Source organism: Doryrhamphus excisus, linkage group LG11, assembly GCF_037039965.1.
Source record: "Doryrhamphus excisus strain RoL-2023G ecotype Guam linkage group LG11, RoL_Dexc_Guam_v1.1, whole genome shotgun sequence".
Classification (NCBI taxonomy): Eukaryota; Metazoa; Chordata; class Actinopteri; order Syngnathiformes; family Syngnathidae; genus Doryrhamphus; species Doryrhamphus excisus.
Window position 1 is genome coordinate 4,912,403 of NC_136367.1, and position 21,763 is coordinate 4,934,165.

The window sequence follows — 21,763 nt, forward strand, 5'->3', positions numbered from 1 at the left end:
ATTATATATATATATATATATATACTAAATTAAGTTAATGTAATAGCAACATTATTATAACTGACTTAATCATTTTATTTAAAGTAGTTTAATTTGTTGTCTACTTAATTATAATAACAATGCACATATTTTTTTTTTGATAAATAAAATAAATAAATAAAATTTGAGTGTATATGACTAAATTAAGTTCACGTAATAGCCAACATTATTATTTGAACATAACTTAAAAAATAAAGTTAGCAACTTAGAAAGGTTATCTAAATCAATTAAATACATTTTTTACATTGTATTTATGTATTAAATCAAGTGGTGTCAACAGATACTCTGAATTACTTTTTAGAGTGTACGTTTATGGAAAGTAGATCAAGAAAATGAAAATTTTCATTATATTTCATTATATTTACTATCTTATCACAGTTGTTTCCCTTGCGAGGCTTGGGAAATACTGATTTTTATGACAATAAACATCTTTCAGTCAGATTCAAATATAACAAATCGTTTTTTTAATCACATTATGTCTCATTTGATGCAAATAACTGCAGCAGGTTAACACGCACGTGATCCCAACCATGCACTGAGCAGCTGGATGAAATAATACAGTATGTTGTTTGCATGCACGCCTGCAGCAAAACTGCCAATGTCATTAATTAACAGTCACCTGAATTCGATTTACGGACACTCCCACTGCTTGGCTTCATGCGTATAGAGACTGTTGTGTATGAGCTCCATTCAGGAACTAATAATCATCCCTCAAAATTTCGGTTTAAGCACATCTCCCTGCCAGTATTGTATTCCCGATTCTTTAGATTTGCTAAATTGCTAATACATATATTGTGTTTTTTCACTAATTAATGTATTCATTCATGGTCACTGTTTTTGTTGTAGACTGTGGTCTATTTATTAGTCAAAACATAAGTAGTACTCTGGTCACTAGGCGGCTGTCATGTCATATTACATGATAGTACCTGGCACCCGATGTAGACAGACATGGATGCAGACTAAAAAAAAAAGGTTCTCCTCCCAATCCATGTGGAAGTGGTAAATTTTTTTTCTTACTTTACTGCGTTTCAAACCCTTTCTGAGGTTTATAAGGAATATGGCTAACTGTTTAGCTCACTAGCTCGCTAGCTCGCAGCCATCTCGAGTCCCTACACCATAAGAGCTGTGCACTGCGGTGTAAATGATGAATAATAGAAGCATAAAGGTGACTATAGGGGTGTTATTTTATGTCTGGAGGGCTCTAATAATGTTAAAAAAATCATAATTACAGCAGATGATATACAGTCAAACAGTCACAAATGTATGAATACAGTAGTAACTGTCAACATTTATTTACAATAGCACTATTTTCTTGAAAGCCAAGAGTAGTTTTTTGCATTTCTTAACTCATTTTGTACTATTGACTTGATTTTCCTCAAATAATTGTAGTAGCACAAAATAAAAAAGGAGTAATTTTATTATTTTAATATTATTACGTCGTCTTACATCGTGTCGTATTTACTGTACTTGGTATCGAGCCAACTTCCGGTCGACGAGCGGTACGCGAAGGCAGCGCGTCGTCTTTTTCCAAAACGACGAAACGGCACGTGAACGCAGCGCAGTCTTCTTCCTGTATTCTACCGACGCGCTTTCTGATTGGCTGCTCGTGACATCATTGCTGCCTCGTACTTGCGGCTGAAGGCAGTTGAAGCCGCGGTTTGGAAGCGACACTCCCACCCTTTCCTTCTCCTCCTCCACTGGCTCAGAACCAGACGCCCCGGTTAAAAATCCCTCCCACGGCAGGGCGGGGACGTCACTGTACCCAAAAAGATCACGTTTAATATTCATGAAGTCGCGAATTGGCTCCCATTCGCGTCAGTCAGTCCCCGCTGTGCGACTTCTGTAGGCTGGCTGACTTCCTTCAATATTATTTCTGGGCAACCCGGGTAAAAGTATCAAAAATAAAAATGTTGCCGATCCACTGTACGTGTACCGACTGAATGGAGGCACCCCCGACACCCAGCGGAGATCGTACATTACCGGGGCAAAGACAGCAACACACACCGGTAAGCAGAAATTCAAGGCAAGTTTGGTAATTAGAAGTTGTTGCAAAGAATACACGGGGTGCATTCAAGACCGTTACAATTCTCAAACGCGTTGAATAATCAATGCAACATTGTGTATATTTCTTTTTTTTTTTCATTCCGAACGCCGCATTTTATTCAAAGCACGTCCTAATGCCGGTTTTTTTTCAATGAATTTGCCCATGAATGATTGCTGTGTGCTGGAGGATGAGTGTGCATGCATGCATGCATGCATGGTTGGAGTCCTTACATAACATGCGCTTAAAACGCTTACATTATAAGGAACTGCCGTCCATCTTTATGACTCTCCACTTGTGAGGGAGATAAAACTGCAGTGATGCAGTATTTTGCTTTTTTTTTTATCTCTGCCGGTAAAAAGCTTTGACTAGACATTTAAAACAACAACATTGCAGTAGCAGGAGGCTGATAATTACTAATTACCTTGAAGTGACTCACTTTAAAAAGGCTGTTCATTAATAATGTGATTAGTGTGGTGGGTGTTGTCACCTCAGATGTTTGGCTTCAGCAGATGTTATGCACGTTGATCAAACAGAAGACTGTTTATTCACACTTTTTTTCATCTCACTGCGACGCGCAATTCTTTCAACAATATCAAATATTTGTCTTGTGTCAGAGCGGCGTGTTGAGTTCTCCGTAAACGTCCAGCCCTCGGCCTCCCCATGCCTCCATCTCCTCTCGACGACAGAATTGTGGTGGCGCTGCCAAGGCCGATCCGACCTCAGGAACTCCAACTGCGACTGGACACCAGCTACCTGGACTCCATCGCTTCCACCAGCAGCGACGAGACGGTCATCAGCACCACCGTGGTGAAAATCCGGGCGACGGCTAATCTTGTGACGTATATGCCCTCATCCAAGGGCTCCACGCGCTCCTTGTCGTGTGGATGCAGCAGTGCCAGCTGCTGCTCGGTCACCACCTACGAGAAGGACAGCCCGAGCCTGAACCACGGTCAGGTGAGCGCCAGCAGCCCCAACCTCAGCTATGCCGCTCCACCTATGCTCGGCAACCACGAAGCATTAAGCGCTACCACTAGCCTCGCCCCGGGCGCCGCCACTGTGAGAGTCATCCACCCCAATGAGCTGGCAAAGCGCATGACCTGCTGCCCTATGGGTCACCCCGTCGGGCCGGTGCCGGTCATCATCGACTGCCGGGCTTTCACGGAATACAACAAGAGTCACATCCGGGGCGCCGTGCACATCAACTGCTCCGACAAGATCAGCCGGCGGAGGCTGCAGCAGGGAAAAATCACCGTGCTGGACCTCATTTCTTGCCGCGAGGGCAAGGACTCATTTAAGGGCATCTTCTCCAAAGATATCGTGGTCTACGACGACAGCACCGCCGACCCGAACAGACTGGGGCCCTCGCAGCCTCTCCACGTGGTCCTGGAGTCGCTGAGGAGGGAGGGCAAGGACCCCATTATTCTCAAAGGTGAGTGGATCCGTCATGGGATGGCGATACAAACGCGCGATAGGCTGGAAATGGCAGCATATAAAAGGGATAGAAAGTGCAATTTCATGGGCTTTAGTTTGACTCTGGAGGCACTAAATCATTGTAGACGTCTGGGAGCAATGAGCGCTTTGGTGGCGGCCGGGGGCGGGGGGGGGCTTTAGTGGCGATATAAACCCTCATGAAGCCGTTAGATGTTGCATAATAGCATGCAGTGTTTGTAGAAAGGGCCTGTTAAACTTTGACCTTTATTGTTTTGCTCAGCTGACCTGGCCTGTCAGCTCTGTGATTGTGGTTTAAATCACGCACACTGCAGCATAAACACCTGACATTGTGTATTATATTAGATTGTATATGATTGTTGACATAAATATACAGTACAGTGCCGGATGGAAGCAGCAGCTGTTAGTTAGTTAAGGCCGTGTGTTGAGAGGCTGCCATGTTTTCCGTCATTTGCGTGTGTATATGTGTGTGTGTTTGGCTGGAGCAATGTGTTGGGTTGGGGGGGGGGTGTGAGTGGTCTCCGAACACCCCTGAATCACTGTCTGCTTGTGTGAAGGCTGAGATTCAAACATTCGTACCGATGCAGTTAAGCATTATTATTCCACATAGCGTTGTCGTCTCGGCGCATAAGAACAAAATGTGCTGCTTGTGCAGGACGGGTGATTTATTGCATTTCTCAGTCCAAATGCGTATTGGAAGGAACCTCCACGGTTGAATGCATTTGTGAATGCTGCAAGTTGTCCAATTTTTACTTTGGAAATTATAGAAAAACATTCCAAACTCTGGCTATCATAAAAACAGCTGTGGCTGTAGGCAACCTCCTACAAGATGGCAGTAGGTTTATGTTTATGACGTCCAATTTCTACTTTGGAAATTATAGAAAAACATTCCAAACATAAAAACATCTGACAACTGTGGTTGTAGACAACTGTGGTTGTAGGCAACCTCCTACAAGATGGCAGTAGGTTTATGTTTATGACGTCCAATTTTTACTTTGGAAATTATAGAAAAACATTCCAAACTCTGGCTATCATAAAAACATCTGACAGCTGTGGCTGTAGGCAACCTCCTACAAGATGGCAGTAGGTTTATGTTTATGACGTCCAATTTTTACTTTGGAATGTTTTTCTATAATTTCCAAACTCTGGCTATCATAAAAACATCTGACAGCTGTGGCTGTAGGCAACCTCCTACACGATGGCAGTAGGTTAATGTTTATGACGTCCAATTTTTACTTTGGAAATTATAGAAAAACATTCCAAACTCTGGCTATCATAAAAACATCTGACTGCTGTGGCTGTAGGCAACCTCCTACACGATTGCAGTAGGTTTATGTTTATGATGTCCAATTTTTACTTTGGAAATTATAGAAAAACATTCCAAACTCTGGCTATCATAAAGACAGCTGTGGCTGTAGGCAACCTCCTACAAGATGGCAGTAGGTTTATGTTTATGACGTCCAATTTTTACTTTGTAAATTATAGAAAAACATTCCAAACTCTGGCTAGCATAAAAACATCTGACAGCTGTGGCTGTAGGCAACCTCCTACATGATGCCAGTAGTTTTATGTACACATCGTACCGCTGTCACAACATGTGTTGTGCAATACTATTTGTTCATATGTATGTTCATAATTTAGCATTTGCAACCCTGTAAATTTGCTGATTTTTGATCAAAATATTATTTCATTTGTGTTTAAAACACCATTTTGGTAACTAGAATGTCCAAAAATGAGGCCATTTATTGGTCGAAAAGCCATCTTGTTTGCCCTACATTGGTGAAGCTTGATCTGCAAAGGGAGCAGTCGGATGCAAACTTCAATTTGCTTGAGGTGTTTTTTTATACGCAGTGAACCGGCTTCTTATTTACACACTTAGCCATGTGGAACATGCAGTGTAACTGTACCACATGGACTATGCGGGTATACAAATAGATGCTGCAATACACACGCAAAACAATACTACTTTATACCTGTAACAGGAAGTTACCCAGCATGCCTTGCGGATTATTAATTAATTAATTCATTCATTCATTCTCCACCACTTATCTTGAAGCCTATCCCAGCTGTCTTCAGTTGAGAGGCGGGGTACACCCTGGACTGGTGGCCAGCCAATCACAGGGCACATATAGACAAACAACCATTCACACTCACATTCATACCTATGGACAATTTGGAGTCGTCAATTAACCTAGCATGTTTTTTTTGGAATGTGGGAGGAAACCGGAGTACCCGGAGAAAAAACATGCAAACTCCACACAGAAATGGCCGAGGGTGGGATTGAACCCGAGTCTCCTCGCTGTGAGGCCAGCGTATAAATGTTATATAAAACAGTATTGTTTTGAACGCGTGTGTGTAAAGTCATGAAACCAAACGCTTCCCCTCACTCACGGTGCAACCAAAAATAACACAGCAAGTCACACACATGGAACACAAAAACCCGCAAGGCATGCTGGGATGCTTACACTCATGCTTCCCCAAACAGGAAGTTACTCAGCTATGCATTGCGGGTTTTTGTGTGCCACATGTGTTATCGGGTGTGTTATTTTTGGTTGCACCGTGAGCAAGGGAGGCGTATGGTTTGATGACATCCTGTTTTGTTTGTGTTCGAGTGTCAAAATAAACATTTTTGTTGATAATAGCAGTGATATGTTACGTTAAATTTTGCATAGTCGCATATTTAATCCCATAATTTTGTCCTCAGTCATGCACTGCTTTCTTTGGCTACACTCAATTCAACCAAATAACATTCTGGTTGACCCATTTTTGACCTCGCCTCCAACTATTTCAATATTCCCTATTAAAAGACCCCGTCTAGGGCATAGGACCCTCGGCCGCCTCCATTTCTGACATGCATTTTTCTCTGAGGCCAAAGAGCTCCGTTGAACATTCGCTGTCCAAATCGCAGAGATGAGATGACGATTCAGACATGTTGTTGGAAATGAAATACAGGACAGAAGCAAAAAGATCTTCCTATACATATACATGCTTAATTAAATTGAATTTACATTTTTTAAATTAAATTAAATTAAATTAAATTAAATTAAATTAAATTAAATTAAATTAAATTAAATTAAATTAAATTAAATTAAATTAAATTAAATTAAATTAAATTAAATTAAATTAAATTAAATTAAATTATTCATTCATTCATTCATTCATTCATTTTCTACCGCTTTTTCCTCACGAGGGTTGAGGGGGTGCTGGAGCCTATCCCAGCTGTCTTTGGGCGAGAGGCGGGGCACACCCTGGACTGATCACAGGGCACATATAGACAAACAACCATTCACACTCACATTCATACCTATGGACAATTTGGAGTCACCAATTAACCTAGCATGTTTTTGGAATGTGGGAGGAAACCGGAGTACCCAGAGAAAACCCACGCATGCACGGGAAGAACATGCAAACTCCACACAGAGATGGCCGAGGGTGGAATTGAACCCTGGTCTCCTAGCTGTGAGGTCTGCGCGCTAACCACTAGTCCGCCGTGCCGCCCTAAATTAAATTAAATTAAATTAAATTAAATTAAATTAAATTAAATTAAATTAAATTAAATTAAATTAAATTAAATTAAATTAAATTAAATTAAATTAAATTAAATTAAATTAAATTAAATTAAATTAAATTAAATTAAATTAAAACCACTGCAATTTTTGTTTTTGTTCAAAATATCAACATTGTGATGTATTGTTGTCCTACTCTCCAATGGCACAATATGACAGCATAAAATTGATAGTAAATATATTGTACTGCTACGTTTAGACTCTCTAATCCGTCTAACATGGGAAGCTGTGCAATGACCTCACATTGGATCGTGACCAATATGTGCACTGACAATGTGTGTGTGTGTGTGTGTGTGTGTGTGTGTGTGTTTGTGGGCGGGGGCAGCTGATGTCCACAACGCAACAGCATTAGAGGCGACAGGTGCAAAGCAGTTATTTAGAGGTCAAAAGTTTATTGCAAGCCATAAAAAAAAAACTATATACGGCGCCATAAAATAAACTGTAAACTGTTGATGCATTCACACTTGTGGGAAATTGTTCTTCTAATTCCGTTATTTAAACAAGACACGGTGGACTTCTGCCAAGGTCACACAATAATGCCGTCTAGCTTAGCAGTTAGCGTAATGCTGCATTCGTGACAGCTGGAAAAATGCATTGGAGCTTTGCTCAAAGTAGCAAAGAATGACCACAAGGTGGCAGAAGTACATTTGATAATAGCTCATCAGGGATGGAGGAGTGTAGCGTGCAGAAGGTTACAAATACACATAAAGAACCTTTTTTGTGTTGTTTATGTAGGTATAGTTGTTTTGATATTTGAGCTCTGTCACGAACGCTAAAAATATGTGTCCGGGTGAAAGTTATGCTTGAAATGTATCTTTTCACAAAAAGCCGTTTTTCTCCCTTTAGTCGGTAACCGATATTTTCCTGAAACATACTTATGTTCTACTGCTGATTACTAAGAACGGAAAATGTATCTTTTCACAAAAAGTTGTTTTTCTCTCTTTAGTCGGTAACCGATATTTTCTTGAAACACACTTATGTATGTTCTACTGCCGATTACTAAGAACGGAAAATGTATTTTTTCACAAAAAGCCGTTTTTCTCCTTTTAGTCGGTAACCGATATTTTCCTGAAACACACTTGTGTTCTACTGCTGATTACTAAGAACAGAAAATGTATCTTTTCACATAAAGCCGTTTTTCTCCTTTTAGTCGGTAACCGATATTTTCCTGAAACATGCTTATGTTCTATTGCCGATTACTAAGAACGGAAAATGTAACTTTTCACAAAAAGCTGTTTTTCTCCTTTTAGTCGGTAACCAATATTGTCCTGAAACATACTTATATTCTACTGCCGATTACTAAGAACGGAAAATATATCTTTTCACAAAAAGGCGTTTTTCTCTTTTTAGTCGGTAACCGATATTTTCCTGAAACCTACTTATGTTCTACTGCCGATTACTAAGAATGGAATGTTCTACTGTTGATTACTAAGAACGGAAAATATATTTTTTCACAAAACACTGTTTTTCTCCCTTTAGTCGGTAACCAATATTTTCCTGAAACATACTTATGTTCTACTGCTGATTATTAAGAAAGGAAAACGATAGAAAGATGGCAGTCTAATCTTTCTTTTGGTAGGTTCCATGTGTATATAGCCAAGGCCTGTACCGAAGGGCTTGTCTTTAAAAATTGCGGAGATTGAACGTGTGAACAGTGTGACGAACGCGTCTCCCAACTTTTGACTGGCATCGCTCATTGCAATCGCTTGTGTTTGCAGGAGGCCTTAGCTGCTTCAGGCAGAGCCACGAGAACCTGTGTGAACACTCGCTGCATCTCCACGAAGGCTTGGACATGGGCGCAACTGCCGGCCTCTCGGGGGCGCTACCTCACACCCTGCCCTCCACCCCGGATATAGAGAACGCAGACGTGACGCCCGTCTTGCCCTTCCTCTATTTGGGTAACGAGCACGATGCTCAGGACATCAACTTGCTGCAGCGCCTGAACGTGGGCTTCATCCTCAACGTGACCACCCATCTTCCGCTCTACCACTACGACACGGGCCTGTTCATCTACAAGCGCCTGCCTGCCACCGACAGCAACAAGCAGAACCTTCGCCAGTACTTTGAGGAGGCTTTTGAATTCATTGGTAGGACGACAAACACACAGACATAACGCTAAGACATTTAACTAACCACATTATCTGTTCACTTGTATTTCATTGGCTGATTGTGTCACATGGGAGGAGCTACCATGCATGCAGATGATCTGTGTATTTTCTGTGTGTTTACTGTGATTATCCTGTGAAAGTGGCAAAAGATTTGAGTGTTAAGAGATGGAGCCTATCCCATTAATTTCAATTAGGGACGTCCGATAATCGGCACATAAAAATGCCATATCGGTTGATATCAATATCTGATTTTTTTTCCGATCATGAAAACCGACACACACGTGTTCATCCCACCACAAGAGATATGTCATGTTGCACATATCGGTATCTGAAAAACAGAATTAGTTTCAATTAGGGATGTCCGATAATCGGCACATAAAAATGCCATATCGGTTGATATCGATATCTGATTTTTTTCCCGATCATGAAAACCGACACACGCGTTCATCCCACCACAATGAGATACGTCATGTGGCACATATCGATATTGGAAAAACAATTAATTTCAGTTAGGGATGTCCGATAATCGGCACATAAAAATGCCATATCGGTTGATATCAATATCTGATTTTTTCCCTATCATGAAAACCGACACACACGTGTTCATCCCACTACAGAAGATATGTCATGTTGCACATATCGGTGTCGGAAAAACAGAATTAATTTCAATTAGGGATGTCCGATAATCGGCACATAAAAATGCCATATCGGTTGATATCAATATCTGATTTTTTTCCCGATCACACACGTGTTCATCCCACCACAGGAGATATGTCGTGTTGCACATATCGGTATCGGAAAAACAGAATTAGTTTCAATTAGGGATGTCCGATAATCGGCACATAAAAATGCCATATCGGTTGATATCGATATCTGATTTTTTTCCCGATCATGAAAACCGACACACACGTGTTCATCCCACTACAGAAGATATGTCATGTTGCACATATCGGTATCGGAAAAACAGAATTAATTTCAATTAGGGATGTCCAATAATCGGCACATAAAAATGCCATATCGGTTGATATGAATATCTGATTTTTTCCCTATCATGAAAACCGACACACACGTGTTCATCCCACTACAGAAGATATGTCATGTTGCACATATCGGTGTCGGAAAAACAGAATTAATTTCAATTAGGGATGTCCGATAATCGGCACATAAAAATGCCATATCGGTTGATATCAATATCTGATTTTTTTCCCGATCACACACGTGTTCATCCCACCACAGGAGATATGTCGTGTTGCACATATCGGTATCGGAAAAACAGAATTAGTTTCAATTAGGGATGTCCGATAATCGGCACATAAAAATGCCATATCGGTTGATATCGATATCTGATTTTTTTCCCGATCATGAAAACCGACACACACGTGTTCATCCCACTACAGAAGATATGTCATGTTGCACATATCGGTATCGGAAAAACAGAATTAATTTCAATTAGGGATGTCCAATAATCGGCACATAAAAATGCCATATCGGTTGATATGAATATCTGATTTTTTCCCTATCATGAAAACCGACACACACGTGTTCATCCCACTACAGAAGATATGTCATGTTGCACATATCGGTGTCGGAAAAACAGAATTAATTTCAATTAGGGATGTCCGATAATCGGCACATAAAAATGCCATATCGGTTGATATCAATATCTGATTTTTTTCCCGATCACACACGTGTTCATCCCACCACAGGAGATATGTCGTGTTGCACATATCGGTATCGGAAAAACAGAATTAGTTTCAATTAGGGATGTCCGATAATCGGCACATAAAAATGCCATATTGGTTGATATCGATATCTGATTTTTTTCCCGATCATGAAAACCGACACACACGTGTTCATCCCACTACAGGAGATATGTCATGTTGCACATATCGGTATCTGAAAAACAGAATTAGTTTCAATTAGGGATGTCCGATAATCGGCACATAAAAATGCCATATCGGTTGATATCGATATCTGATTTTTTTCCCGATCATGAAAACCGACACATGCGTGTTCATCCCACCACAGGGGATACGTCATGTGGCACATATCGATATTGGAAAAACAATTAATTTCAGTTAGGGATGTCCGATAATCGGCACATAAAAATGCCATATCGGTTGATATCAATATCTGATTTTTTTCCCGATCACACACGTGTTCATCCCACCACAGGAGATATGTCGTGTTGCACAATTCGGTATCGGAAAAACACTTTTACAAAAACTTCCATATGGCAAAATATTCAAACCCATTCTCAATCCAAGCATATGCAATGTACTATACGATGTACTATACGATGTACTATACGATGAATATGAAAATAAATGCCTATTTACTGTGATAAAAAAATATGTTCCTATGTTTCAGAGGAAGCACACCAAGCTGGTATGGGCCTTCTCATCCACTGTCAGGCCGGCGTATCCCGCTCAGCCACCATCGTCATCGCCTACTTGATGAAGCACACCTGGATGACCATGACGGACGCCTACAAGTTTGTGAAAACCAGGAGGCCCATCATCTCCCCGAACCTCAACTTCATGGGTCAGCTGCTGGAGTTCGAGGAGGACCTCAACAACGGAATAACGCCACGGATCCTCACGCCAAAGCTCACGGGTGTGGAGACCATCGTCTGAAACCGCTCACACTCAGTTTGGAATGTGAGTTAAGTTGCTATTTTTTTTTTCTTGAATCTCATCTCGGACTCTCTGGAGTGCCAAAAGCTGCGTGGGTCAGCACTGATGAGAAATGCCAAAAAAAAATCCCTACTGTTTGGACCTGGCCTGCGTCCCGGAGGAGGAGTGGATATGAGTTGGAGATGTTGAGACAGACAGACGGAGAATGTGCTTGGAGGAGTTCCATTCGGGACTGCGGAGGAGCGGGTGTGTGGATAGAAGAAGTTGACGGGAGAAACTCCGCTTTGCACTGTGGCACACGTGTTAGCGGGCAGGGACTGGCCGAACCAAAAAAAAAAATAAACAGTTGAAGACATGTCTGGTGTGTTAATGTTCTATTTTTATACAGGGGGTGACCATTACAAGCCCACAATGGCTTACTGTGCAATAATTTCAACATGGAATGCAACCTTGATCTTAAGTGTATATATTGCTCATGATTAAGAAACATTTCCAGCTGAATATTGCTGTATTGTAATTAATACTGTTAGCTTCGGTCCATTATTATTATTATTATTATTATTAGGGATGGGCTTGACCACATTTCCACGATCAAGTAAAAAGAAAACAGGAATTTCTGAATGTTCTGAACTCCTGTTTTCATGCCAGTGTTGTACTGAGCAAGAACACCAACAGGTTAGCCAACCATTACTGAGCCGAGGTAGCAAAAATCTCACGGCACACTATCTTTTTTTGGTTTGTGCGACATTATGTCATGTTTTTAAAACTTTATTTAAACAGCAAAAAACAACATTTTTTTTGATTAGAATGATTTTTTTTTTAAAGATAACTACACTGTACAGCTAATATGTCACTATACAGATGAACGGAGGCGTTTATCATGCTTAAGCAAGTAGCTTTTTCACAAAATGTGCGTTAATGTGTCGATATATATATTTTTTTGTCAACTCCATGCATGTATGGAGATGTTTTAACACCGAAATATGTGTTTTTGAAACTATGTCATTTGGTCCTAATAGAGTGAAATAGCGCCTCCGCTGGTCACAGTGGGGTAGTGCACTCAATTTTGTTTCTATTTCTTAATACAACACAAATAAACAATTACTTAGACGTAAAAATTCAACTACAAATTGTAAATTATTACGCCCATCCCTAATAGTTATTAGCACGGATGACTTAGTAAATGAGTTAGTGTTTTTCCTTTTTGCTAAAACCAAGAGAACTACAAAGAAAAAAGCACTGAAATAATCAGTGACCATAACAAAACAGGGCTATTTGTGATTTTTAAATGGAAAATAATTATTTCACTGCCTGCTTTTTTTTTTTTTTGTTGTTCCTTTGTGCCAGCTCTATTGTAACAAGTCCTTAGTGTGTGTGTGTGTGTGTGTGTGTGGCCTAATACTACGTCTTCTGTGAACGCTCTTCATGACGAGCCAAGCTGTGGTAATAAATAATAATACACGGTAGCGGAGGTGAGATGCAGCCTCCAGCGTTGAAAGGTTGCCGTCCGGCGTGACCTTTTTAAACTCTCGTTCCCGTTGTTGACACTGAGCTTACAGGCGAGCGAGCATTTTTGCCTTGTGTAAATGCAAGGTGTTGTTGCTATCACGTGCTGTTTCTCTAGTGCCTCTTTCAATGCCTTAACGCTCGTGTCGCCATCACCGGGCCTGTGCGCGGTGACATCACGTGCACTTGCTGAAGTTGTGTTCCGTACGGTAATGTACATATGCTAACATGAATTCAGTAGAACCTCTTCGTGAGAATCGGGGTGGATTTTGTACAAAAAGTCGTGCAATGAGTTGGGGTTACTCTAAAAACGTACTAAGTTTTGACGTGCATAATTCCCTGAACCGCAAAATTGTGCAGAAATAACAATTTTTTCAATATTTTTTTAAAACAACAACAACAACAAAAACAGTCATTGATCTTAATTATTAATAAGCTAGCCCACATTTAGAGGGGAATGGGTCTTATCCTGTGAAAGTGGCAAAAGATTTGAGTGTTAAGAGATGGAGCCTATCCCAGCTGACTTTGGGCGAGAGGCAGGGACTGAGCGCCAGCCAATCACAGCGCACATAAAAGCATGGAATTAATTTCAATTAGAGACGTCCGATAATCGGCACATAAAAATGCCATATCGGTTGATATCGATATCTGATTTTTTTCTGATCATGAAAACAGACACACCTGTGTTCATCTCACCACAGGAGATATGTCATGTTGCACATATTGATATCGGAAAAACAACTAATTTCAATTACGGATGTCCGAAAATCGGCACATAAAAATGCCATATCGGTTGATATCGATATCTGATTTTTTACCCGATCATAAAAACCGACACATACATGTTCATCCCACCACAGGAGATATGTCATGTTGCACATATCGGTATCGGAAAAACAGAGTTTCAATTAGGGATGTCCGATAATCGGCGCATAAAAATGCCATATCGGTTGATATCGATATCTGATTTTTTTCCCGATCATAAAAACCGACACATACATGTTCATCCCACCACAGGAGATATGTCATGTTGCACATATTGATATCGGAAAAACAACTAATTTCAATTACGGATGTCCGATAATCGGCACATAAAAATGTCATATCGGTTGATATCGATATCTGATTTTTTCCCCGATCATAAAAACCGACACACACGTGTTTATCCCACCACAAGAGATATGTCATGTGGCACATATCGGTATCGGAAAAACAGAATTAATTTCAATTAGGGATGTCCGGTAATCAGCACATAAAAATGCCATATCGGTTGATATCGATATCAGATTTTTTTCCCGATCATAAAAACCGACACATACATGTTCATCCCACCACAGGAGATATGTCATGTTGCACATATCGGTATTGGAAAAACAGAAATAATTTCAATTAGGGATGTCCGATAATCGGCACATAAAAATGCCATATCGGTTGATATCGATATCTGACTTTTTTCCCGATCATAAAAACCGACACACACGTGTTCATCCCACCACAGGAAATATGTCATGTTGCACATATCGTTATCGGAAAAACAATTAATTTCAATTAGGGATGTCCGATAATCGGCACATAAAAATGCCATATCGGTTGATATCGATATCTGATTTTTTTCCCGATCATGAAAACCGACACACACGTGTTCATCCCACCACAGGAGATATGTCATGTTGCACATTTCGTTATCGGAAAAACACTTTTACAAAAACTTTCATATGTCAAATAACCCAATAAACCCATGTACTATATGTACTATACGATGAATATGTAAATAAACGCCTAAAATGAGAGTTTGCTTACATTGAGCACAAAAAAAATCCCAACTGCATGTCCAAATGTGACCTAAACTAATCATCCCATTAATTAATTCATCAAATTAAATCAGCAAAACAGACTTTAATGCTGCTTTAATGAGGCTTTTAATTAGTCTCAGGTGACTGGGCTGTGTCCAACCTGTTTGGCAACAAGATGGATTACATGTTGATGTTGAAAGTGTCACATGTCAAAAATACTTTTTTACTGTACTGGGTACATATTTGAATATTAATAACAGCTACAGCGCCGCACTGCTAAATGTTTCTGGAAAATAAGTGCATGTTTTCCTAATCCAGGTAATCTCCATGTTAGGTTCAATGGAGTCTCTAAATTGCCCCTTGGTGTCTTGGTTGTCTATACGTGTCCTGTGATTGGCTGGCGACCAGTCCAAGGGGTACCCCGCCTCTCAAACCCTGACCAAACTCAACTGGGATAGGCTCCAGCGACACAGAAAATGAATGGATAGGTCTTATCATATTGGATTGGTTTGGTTTTGGTTTTATCTCAAAGATGTGCAAGTCCAAGTCAAGTCAAAACAAGACGGATCAACTCAAATCCGAAGTCATTAGCTTGAAATCTTCGAGTTCTTACAAGTGCTGACTAATCAGGATTTAGTCGTTTTTTTCGCAAAACAGTACACCAACAAATTAAGATGTTCAAAAACTATTTTACCGAAGGAACTTGGTGGTTTTTCCAAGTATTTTCAAGTCATCACACAAAAATCTGAGTCAGGTCCAGAGTCATTAATGCCAAAGTCCAAGTTGAGTTGCAGGTCTTTGATGATATTGTCAAGTCAAGTCAAAGTCATTAAAATTTGCGCCGTCTGAAATTTGGAGACACTTTCTTACTTTCTCCAGATGTGACAGCAGGAAGTGTATACTTAATATTATTTATATATAATATTTATCATATTTTGTACCCAAATTTTTCTTTTGCCACTTTTACCGTGTCATTTCCGACCAGAAAATACCCATTTAACTACAAAAATTCAACGTTTTATTGTCACTTTCTTACTTTCTCCAGATGTGACAGCAGTAAGTGTATACTTAATTTTGGTGACTATTACATATAATATGTATAATATTTTGAACACAAATTTGTCTTTTGCCAGTTTTACCGTGTCATTTCCGACCAGAAAATACCCATTCAACTAAAAAATTCAACTTTTTATTGTCACGTTTGAATAGTTCCCGCAGTAATCTATGTCGCAGCGGGTCATTTGAGAGGGAAGGGAATTAGCATAATTTCCAGAAAATGTCCAAATGTAAATGTTGCCAGGTATTAGTCAGGGACTAAAAATCATTTTGGGCTTGACTGTGAAACAACAAACTGAGCTCCATTATGGACGATTAATGCAACTAAATAAGTTTAAAAACAAGTTTACCAAACTCAAACTGCTGCATCTGAATATGCATTTTACTTTCTGTTACAGAACTGGAAATGATTCTATAAATAGACTTTTCATATGTAGTGATTTATCTTTCTTTGACGTTTGCATGGAAATAAAGACATATTGTAGCCACAAACAGGGATTACATTAACATTAACCCTTGCTAAAAAAAAAAATAAATGCAAAAATCATGTCAATAAGGTCCTTTTTCCCTGGTGGAAATCCATGCTATGCAAATAAAAAGGTCATTTTGAGGACGTTTCTGCAACTCTGAAGCATGAATGACAATTTGCAACCTAAGTGTGGATGATGTTTTATAAAAATGTAACAAAAAAAAAAAAAAAAAAGTGCGCTAACGTGTCCTCACATGTATCATTGTGTCTTTTGGTGTCAACCGGTGCTGTGATGTAAGTAACCATTTGGCACGTTTGTAGCTTCTTGCATTTATATTCAGCGATTAAAAAAAAACAAAACAAACAAACAACAAAGGAGCTTGCCACCTGAGCCAATGTTATTTACAAATGTATGTTTTCTTTGCTGGCTTTTTTTTTGTTCATATCGCACTGATCTATTTGATGAACAATGTAAACAGTGTACTGTAAATTGCTTGAAGAAAGAAGCATGCTAGTTGCTCCTGGTGTGTGTGAAGGACTCTTGCAGTCGTTCTGGTGCTGTCTGTCTGTCTGTTTGTCCCACAGCCTTTTTAAAACGACTACATGGCTCCATTTGTTTTATTTGTTTATCGCGTTCCTACGATATATTTGATGTCTTGAGTCTCTGCTCTGGGCTCAGAGGCTCCATCGGAATGGGCTTTATTTCTTTGTGTTTCTTATCAGCATAAGTATATATACAATAATATGTGAATATATATATTTTTTCTTTGTATGCGTACAGTATATCATGACTATTTTTGCACTGACCTATGGACAGATTTATTTTTCTCCACAAAAGGGTGCTAATATAATGGAGGCCTTTTCTCCCTCACCTTTTTTTTTTGCATGACTTGCTCAAAATTCAACCGGTCTGGCATCTGTCCTTGTTGTCCTCTACTCCTCCTCCTTCTCCTCCTCCTCCTCCAAACTGTTACCACTCAAGCACTGTAATTTTGTAATCTCTTGTAAGCTTTGAAAATAAACATGGAGGCCTCATGTTCGGTGATGTGGACGTCTATTTTCCCAATCCAGAAAGTCAAGGATCAAGAATGACATCACATTCCCTGAACAGCACCCTTTCACAGCAGCCTGTTTGGGATGACATTCCCAAAACAGACGATCATGGCCTCCGAAATACAGTAAAGTATCTCACACAAACTTCATTTCAGCAATTATATTCTCTAAACCGGAACAATACTAATTAAAGTGCTTCAGAACGTCAGATTTGAACCGCAGCTCCCCAGTGACGGCAGCACTCATGCAGCCCCATTTCATGATGCAAACAAACCGAGGCGATACTAATTAAAGTGCTTCAGAACGCCAGATTTCACTCAGTAAACCGCAGCTCCCCAGTTGACGGCAGCACTCATGCAGCCCCATTTCATGATGCAATCAAACCCGGGACAATACTAATTAAAGTGCTTCAGAACGTCAGATTTCACTCAGTGAATCACAGCTCCCCAGTTGACGGCAGCACTCATGCAGCCCCATTTCATGATGCAATCAAACCGGGACATTACTAATTAAAGTGCTTCAGAATGTCAGATTTCACTCAGTGAACCGCAGCTCCCCAGTTGATGGCAGCACTCATGCAGCCCCATTTCATGATGCAATCAAACCGGGACATTACTAATTAAAGTGCTTCAGAACGTCAGATTTCACTCAGTGAACCGCAGCACTCATGCAGTCCCATTTCATGATGCAATCAAACCCGGGACAATACTAATTAAAGTGCTTCAGAACGTCAGATTTCACTCAGTGAACCGCAGCTCCCCAGTTGACGGCAGCACTCATGCAGCCCCATTTCATGATGCAATCAAACCGGGACATTACTAATTAAAGTGCTTCAGAACGTCAGATTTCACTCAGTGAACCGCAGCTCCCCAGTTGACGGCAGCACTCATGCAGCCCCATTTCATGATACAATCAAACCGGGACAATACTAATTAAAGTGCTTCAGAATGTCAGATTTTACTCAGTGAACCGTAGCTCCCCAGTGACAGCAGCACTCATGCAGCCCCATTTCATTATATTCTCTAAACCGGGACAATACTAATTAAAGTGCTTCAGAACGTCAGATTTCACTCAGCGAACCGCAGCTCCCCAATGACAGCAGCACTCATGCAGCCCCATTTCATTATATTCTCTAAACCGGGACAATACTAATTAAAGTGCTTCAGAACGTCAGATTTCACTCAGCGAACCGCAGCTCCCCAATGACGGCAGCACTCATGCAGCCCCATTTCATGATGCAATCAAAATGATGGCAATATTATACAAAAACTGCATTTTTGAAGGAAACTAAATCATACATAAACTGGTGCGTACTGACACAGAAGTTGACTGTATCATCGTTAATTGACTCGACTTAGGCGTAACATTCGTTTGTCGCTTTGTGATTCACTCTGCAGTCTTTTTCCGCAGCAATTGACAAGCTTTCCAATAAAGCCGTCTCTAAAGTCCCAGACTTCAATAACAACAAAACAAATCTGACAGCATGTATTTTAAGAGAAAGCTATATCATCCTTGTGAAATGCGAGCGCCTAGCGGAGTACGCGGCCAGACTCGTGAATGATCTGCGCTCGACTCTTTTGGACCATGTGTCACGTCGCTGCGGGGCCTATATTTACTCAGGCAGCGGGGGTCTGGCCTAAGGGGTCAAGATCCCAGCATAGGAACAGGCATAAAAATAGTGGTTAGCGTTGTTTCTAATTACGAGTTGATGAGAGCCCCGCCTCATTAATCCTTTTCCTATCAGCGCTTGGGCAGGCTGGCAGCACCAGAATAGACCTGATCTTTCCAGCAAGCCTCTCGCATGGACGTATTAGGCAAAGAGCGCCTGAGAGGAGGGCCTACCTTTTCCCGAAACGCACACAGAGAGGTGCACACATATCCACAAACACACAAGTGTGTGTGCGCATGACCTCACAGCCACAGAGGAGGCGGTGAAATGCGACAGAGGAGCTGTGTGAGCCCGAGGACGGCCGCGCTGGTTATCATCAAAGCAGCTCCCTTTGTCACAGGAAGATGCACTCGCACGCCATTGCACGCTAAATGCCACTGCAGACACACTTTGCACTTCAATGCCGTGCTTCTCCGGCAAAGAAAATATGACAAATGAAAGCGAGGACCTGAAAAAATACGTTAGGTCCGCCATCTGACAGAAATCAAACTTTTAATAATGGACGCCATGTGCCGTTTGTCCCCTAGCCACCTCCATGGAAACATCCAGAGTAATGATACCATTGATACCATTGATGGATTGATAACAACATAATCAGACAGATTTTTCTCACTTCTCTTATTGTAGCATTTCTAGGAGCACTTCAAGCTTCCCAGCATGCTTTGCTGGACTGCTTTGTAAATATCGTATTTTCTGGACTATAAATCACTCCAGAGTATAAGTCGCACAAGGCCAAAAATGCATAATAAGGTAGAAAAAAAACATACATAAGTCGCACTGGAGTATAAGTCGCATTTTTTGCGAGTACCATATTTTCTGGACTATAAGTCGCTTCGGAGTATAAGTTGCACAAGTCCAAAAATGCATACGTAGAAAAAACATACATAAGTCGCACTGGAGTATAAGTCGCACAAGTCCAAAAATGCATAATTATGTAGAAAAAAACATATATAAGTCGCACTGGAGTATAAGTCGCATTTTTTGCGAGTACCGTATTTTCTGGACTATAAGTTGCTCCGGAGTATAAGTCGCACAAGTCTAAAAATGCATAATAAGGTAGAAAAAAAACATACATAAGTCGCACTGGAGTATAAGTCGCATTTTTTGCGAGTACCATATTTTCTGGACTATAAGTCGCACAAGTCCAAAAATGCATAATTATGTAGGAAAAAAACATATATAAGTCGCACTGGAGTATAAGTCGCATTTTTTGCAAGTACCGTATTTTCTGGAATATAAGTTGCTCCAGAGTATAAGTCGCACAAGGCCAAAAATGCATAATAAGGTAGAAAAAAAACATACATAAGTCGCACTGGAGTATAAGTTGCACAAGTCCAAAAATGCATAATTACGTAGAAAAAAACATACATAAGTCACACTGGAGTATAAGTCGCATTTTTTTGCGAATACCATATTTTCTGGATTATAAGTTGCTCCGAAGTATAAGTCGCACAAGGCCAAAAATGCATAATAAGGTAGAAAAAACACATACATAAGTCGCACAAGTCCAAAAATGCATAATAAGGTAGAAAAAAAAGATACATAAGTCGCACTGGAGTATAAGTGGCATTTTTTGCGGGTAATTTATTTTCCAAACTACTTGACCAAAACAGACATTACGTCCTCTTGGAAGGCAAGTTCTACCAATAAAAGAATAGAGAACAGGCTGAATAGGTGTAAGATATGCTAACACAATGGTTATTCAGCTACACAAAAAATAAACATGAACAGAAAAGGTGTCCAGTGTTTATGGAACATAAACACTTTTTTCATTTATAAGTCGCTCTGGAGTATAAGTCGCAGGAACAGCCAACCTATGAAAATACAGTAGCTGCCCATACGACATTCATTCATTCATTCTTTTTCTACCGCTTATCCTCACAAGGGTCGCAGGGGGTGCTGGAGCCTATCCCCAGCTTTCTTCTGCCGAGAGGCAGGGTACACCCTGGACTGGTGGCCAGCCAATCACAGGGCACATATAGACAAACAACCATTCACACTCACATTCATACCTATGGACAATTTGGAGTCGCCAATTAACCTAGCATGTTTTTGGAATGTGGGAGGAAACCGGAGTACCCGGGGAATAACTCCACAAAGAGATGGCCGAGGATGGAATTGAACTTGGGTCTCCTAGCTGTGAGGCCTGCGTGCTAACCACTCGCCCACCGTGCAACCAAAATCGATAAATAATCAAGACAATTTTAAGTAAAAAGCTTGGTATTAGCTCCATGCTAACACTTCCAGGTATATAATTTGGATAAACAAACCAGTTTTTCATATAAAAAGGGTCCTAAAGTAGCCCTGCTAATAACAGTGTCTTCCAATAGATGCACTGAGTGTATCCTGCCTTTTAAGGGGGAGCTCCATCCTGT

At 40.4% G+C, this 21,763-nt stretch overlaps 1 protein-coding gene across 1 annotated transcript; it reads left to right on the forward strand.

Moving 5' to 3' along the window:
* Positions 1-1,690: 1,690 nt before the first annotated feature.
* On the forward strand, positions 1,691-16,733 carry dusp10 (dual specificity phosphatase 10). The gene is made up of 4 exons (XM_058080886.2): positions 1,691-2,045; positions 2,698-3,512; positions 8,817-9,185; positions 11,577-16,733. Exons 2-4 carry the CDS (start codon positions 2,744-2,746, stop codon positions 11,840-11,842), a joined length of 1,404 nt encoding a protein of 467 aa, XP_057936869.2. The 5' UTR covers positions 1,691-2,045; positions 2,698-2,743; the 3' UTR covers positions 11,843-16,733.
* Positions 16,734-21,763: the final 5,030 nt, after the last annotated feature.

Coding starts and splice junctions, on each gene's coding strand:
- dusp10 (XM_058080886.2), top strand. CDS start 2,744: ATGCCTCCATCTCCTCTCGACGACAGAATTGTGGTGGCGCTGCCAAGG. Junction 3,513..8,816: donor GGACCCCATTATTCTCAAAG/GTGAGTGGATCC, acceptor TTGTGTTTGCAG/GAGGCCTTAGCTGCTTCAGG. Junction 9,186..11,576: donor GGAGGCTTTTGAATTCATTG/GTAGGACGACAA, acceptor CCTATGTTTCAG/AGGAAGCACACCAAGCTGGT.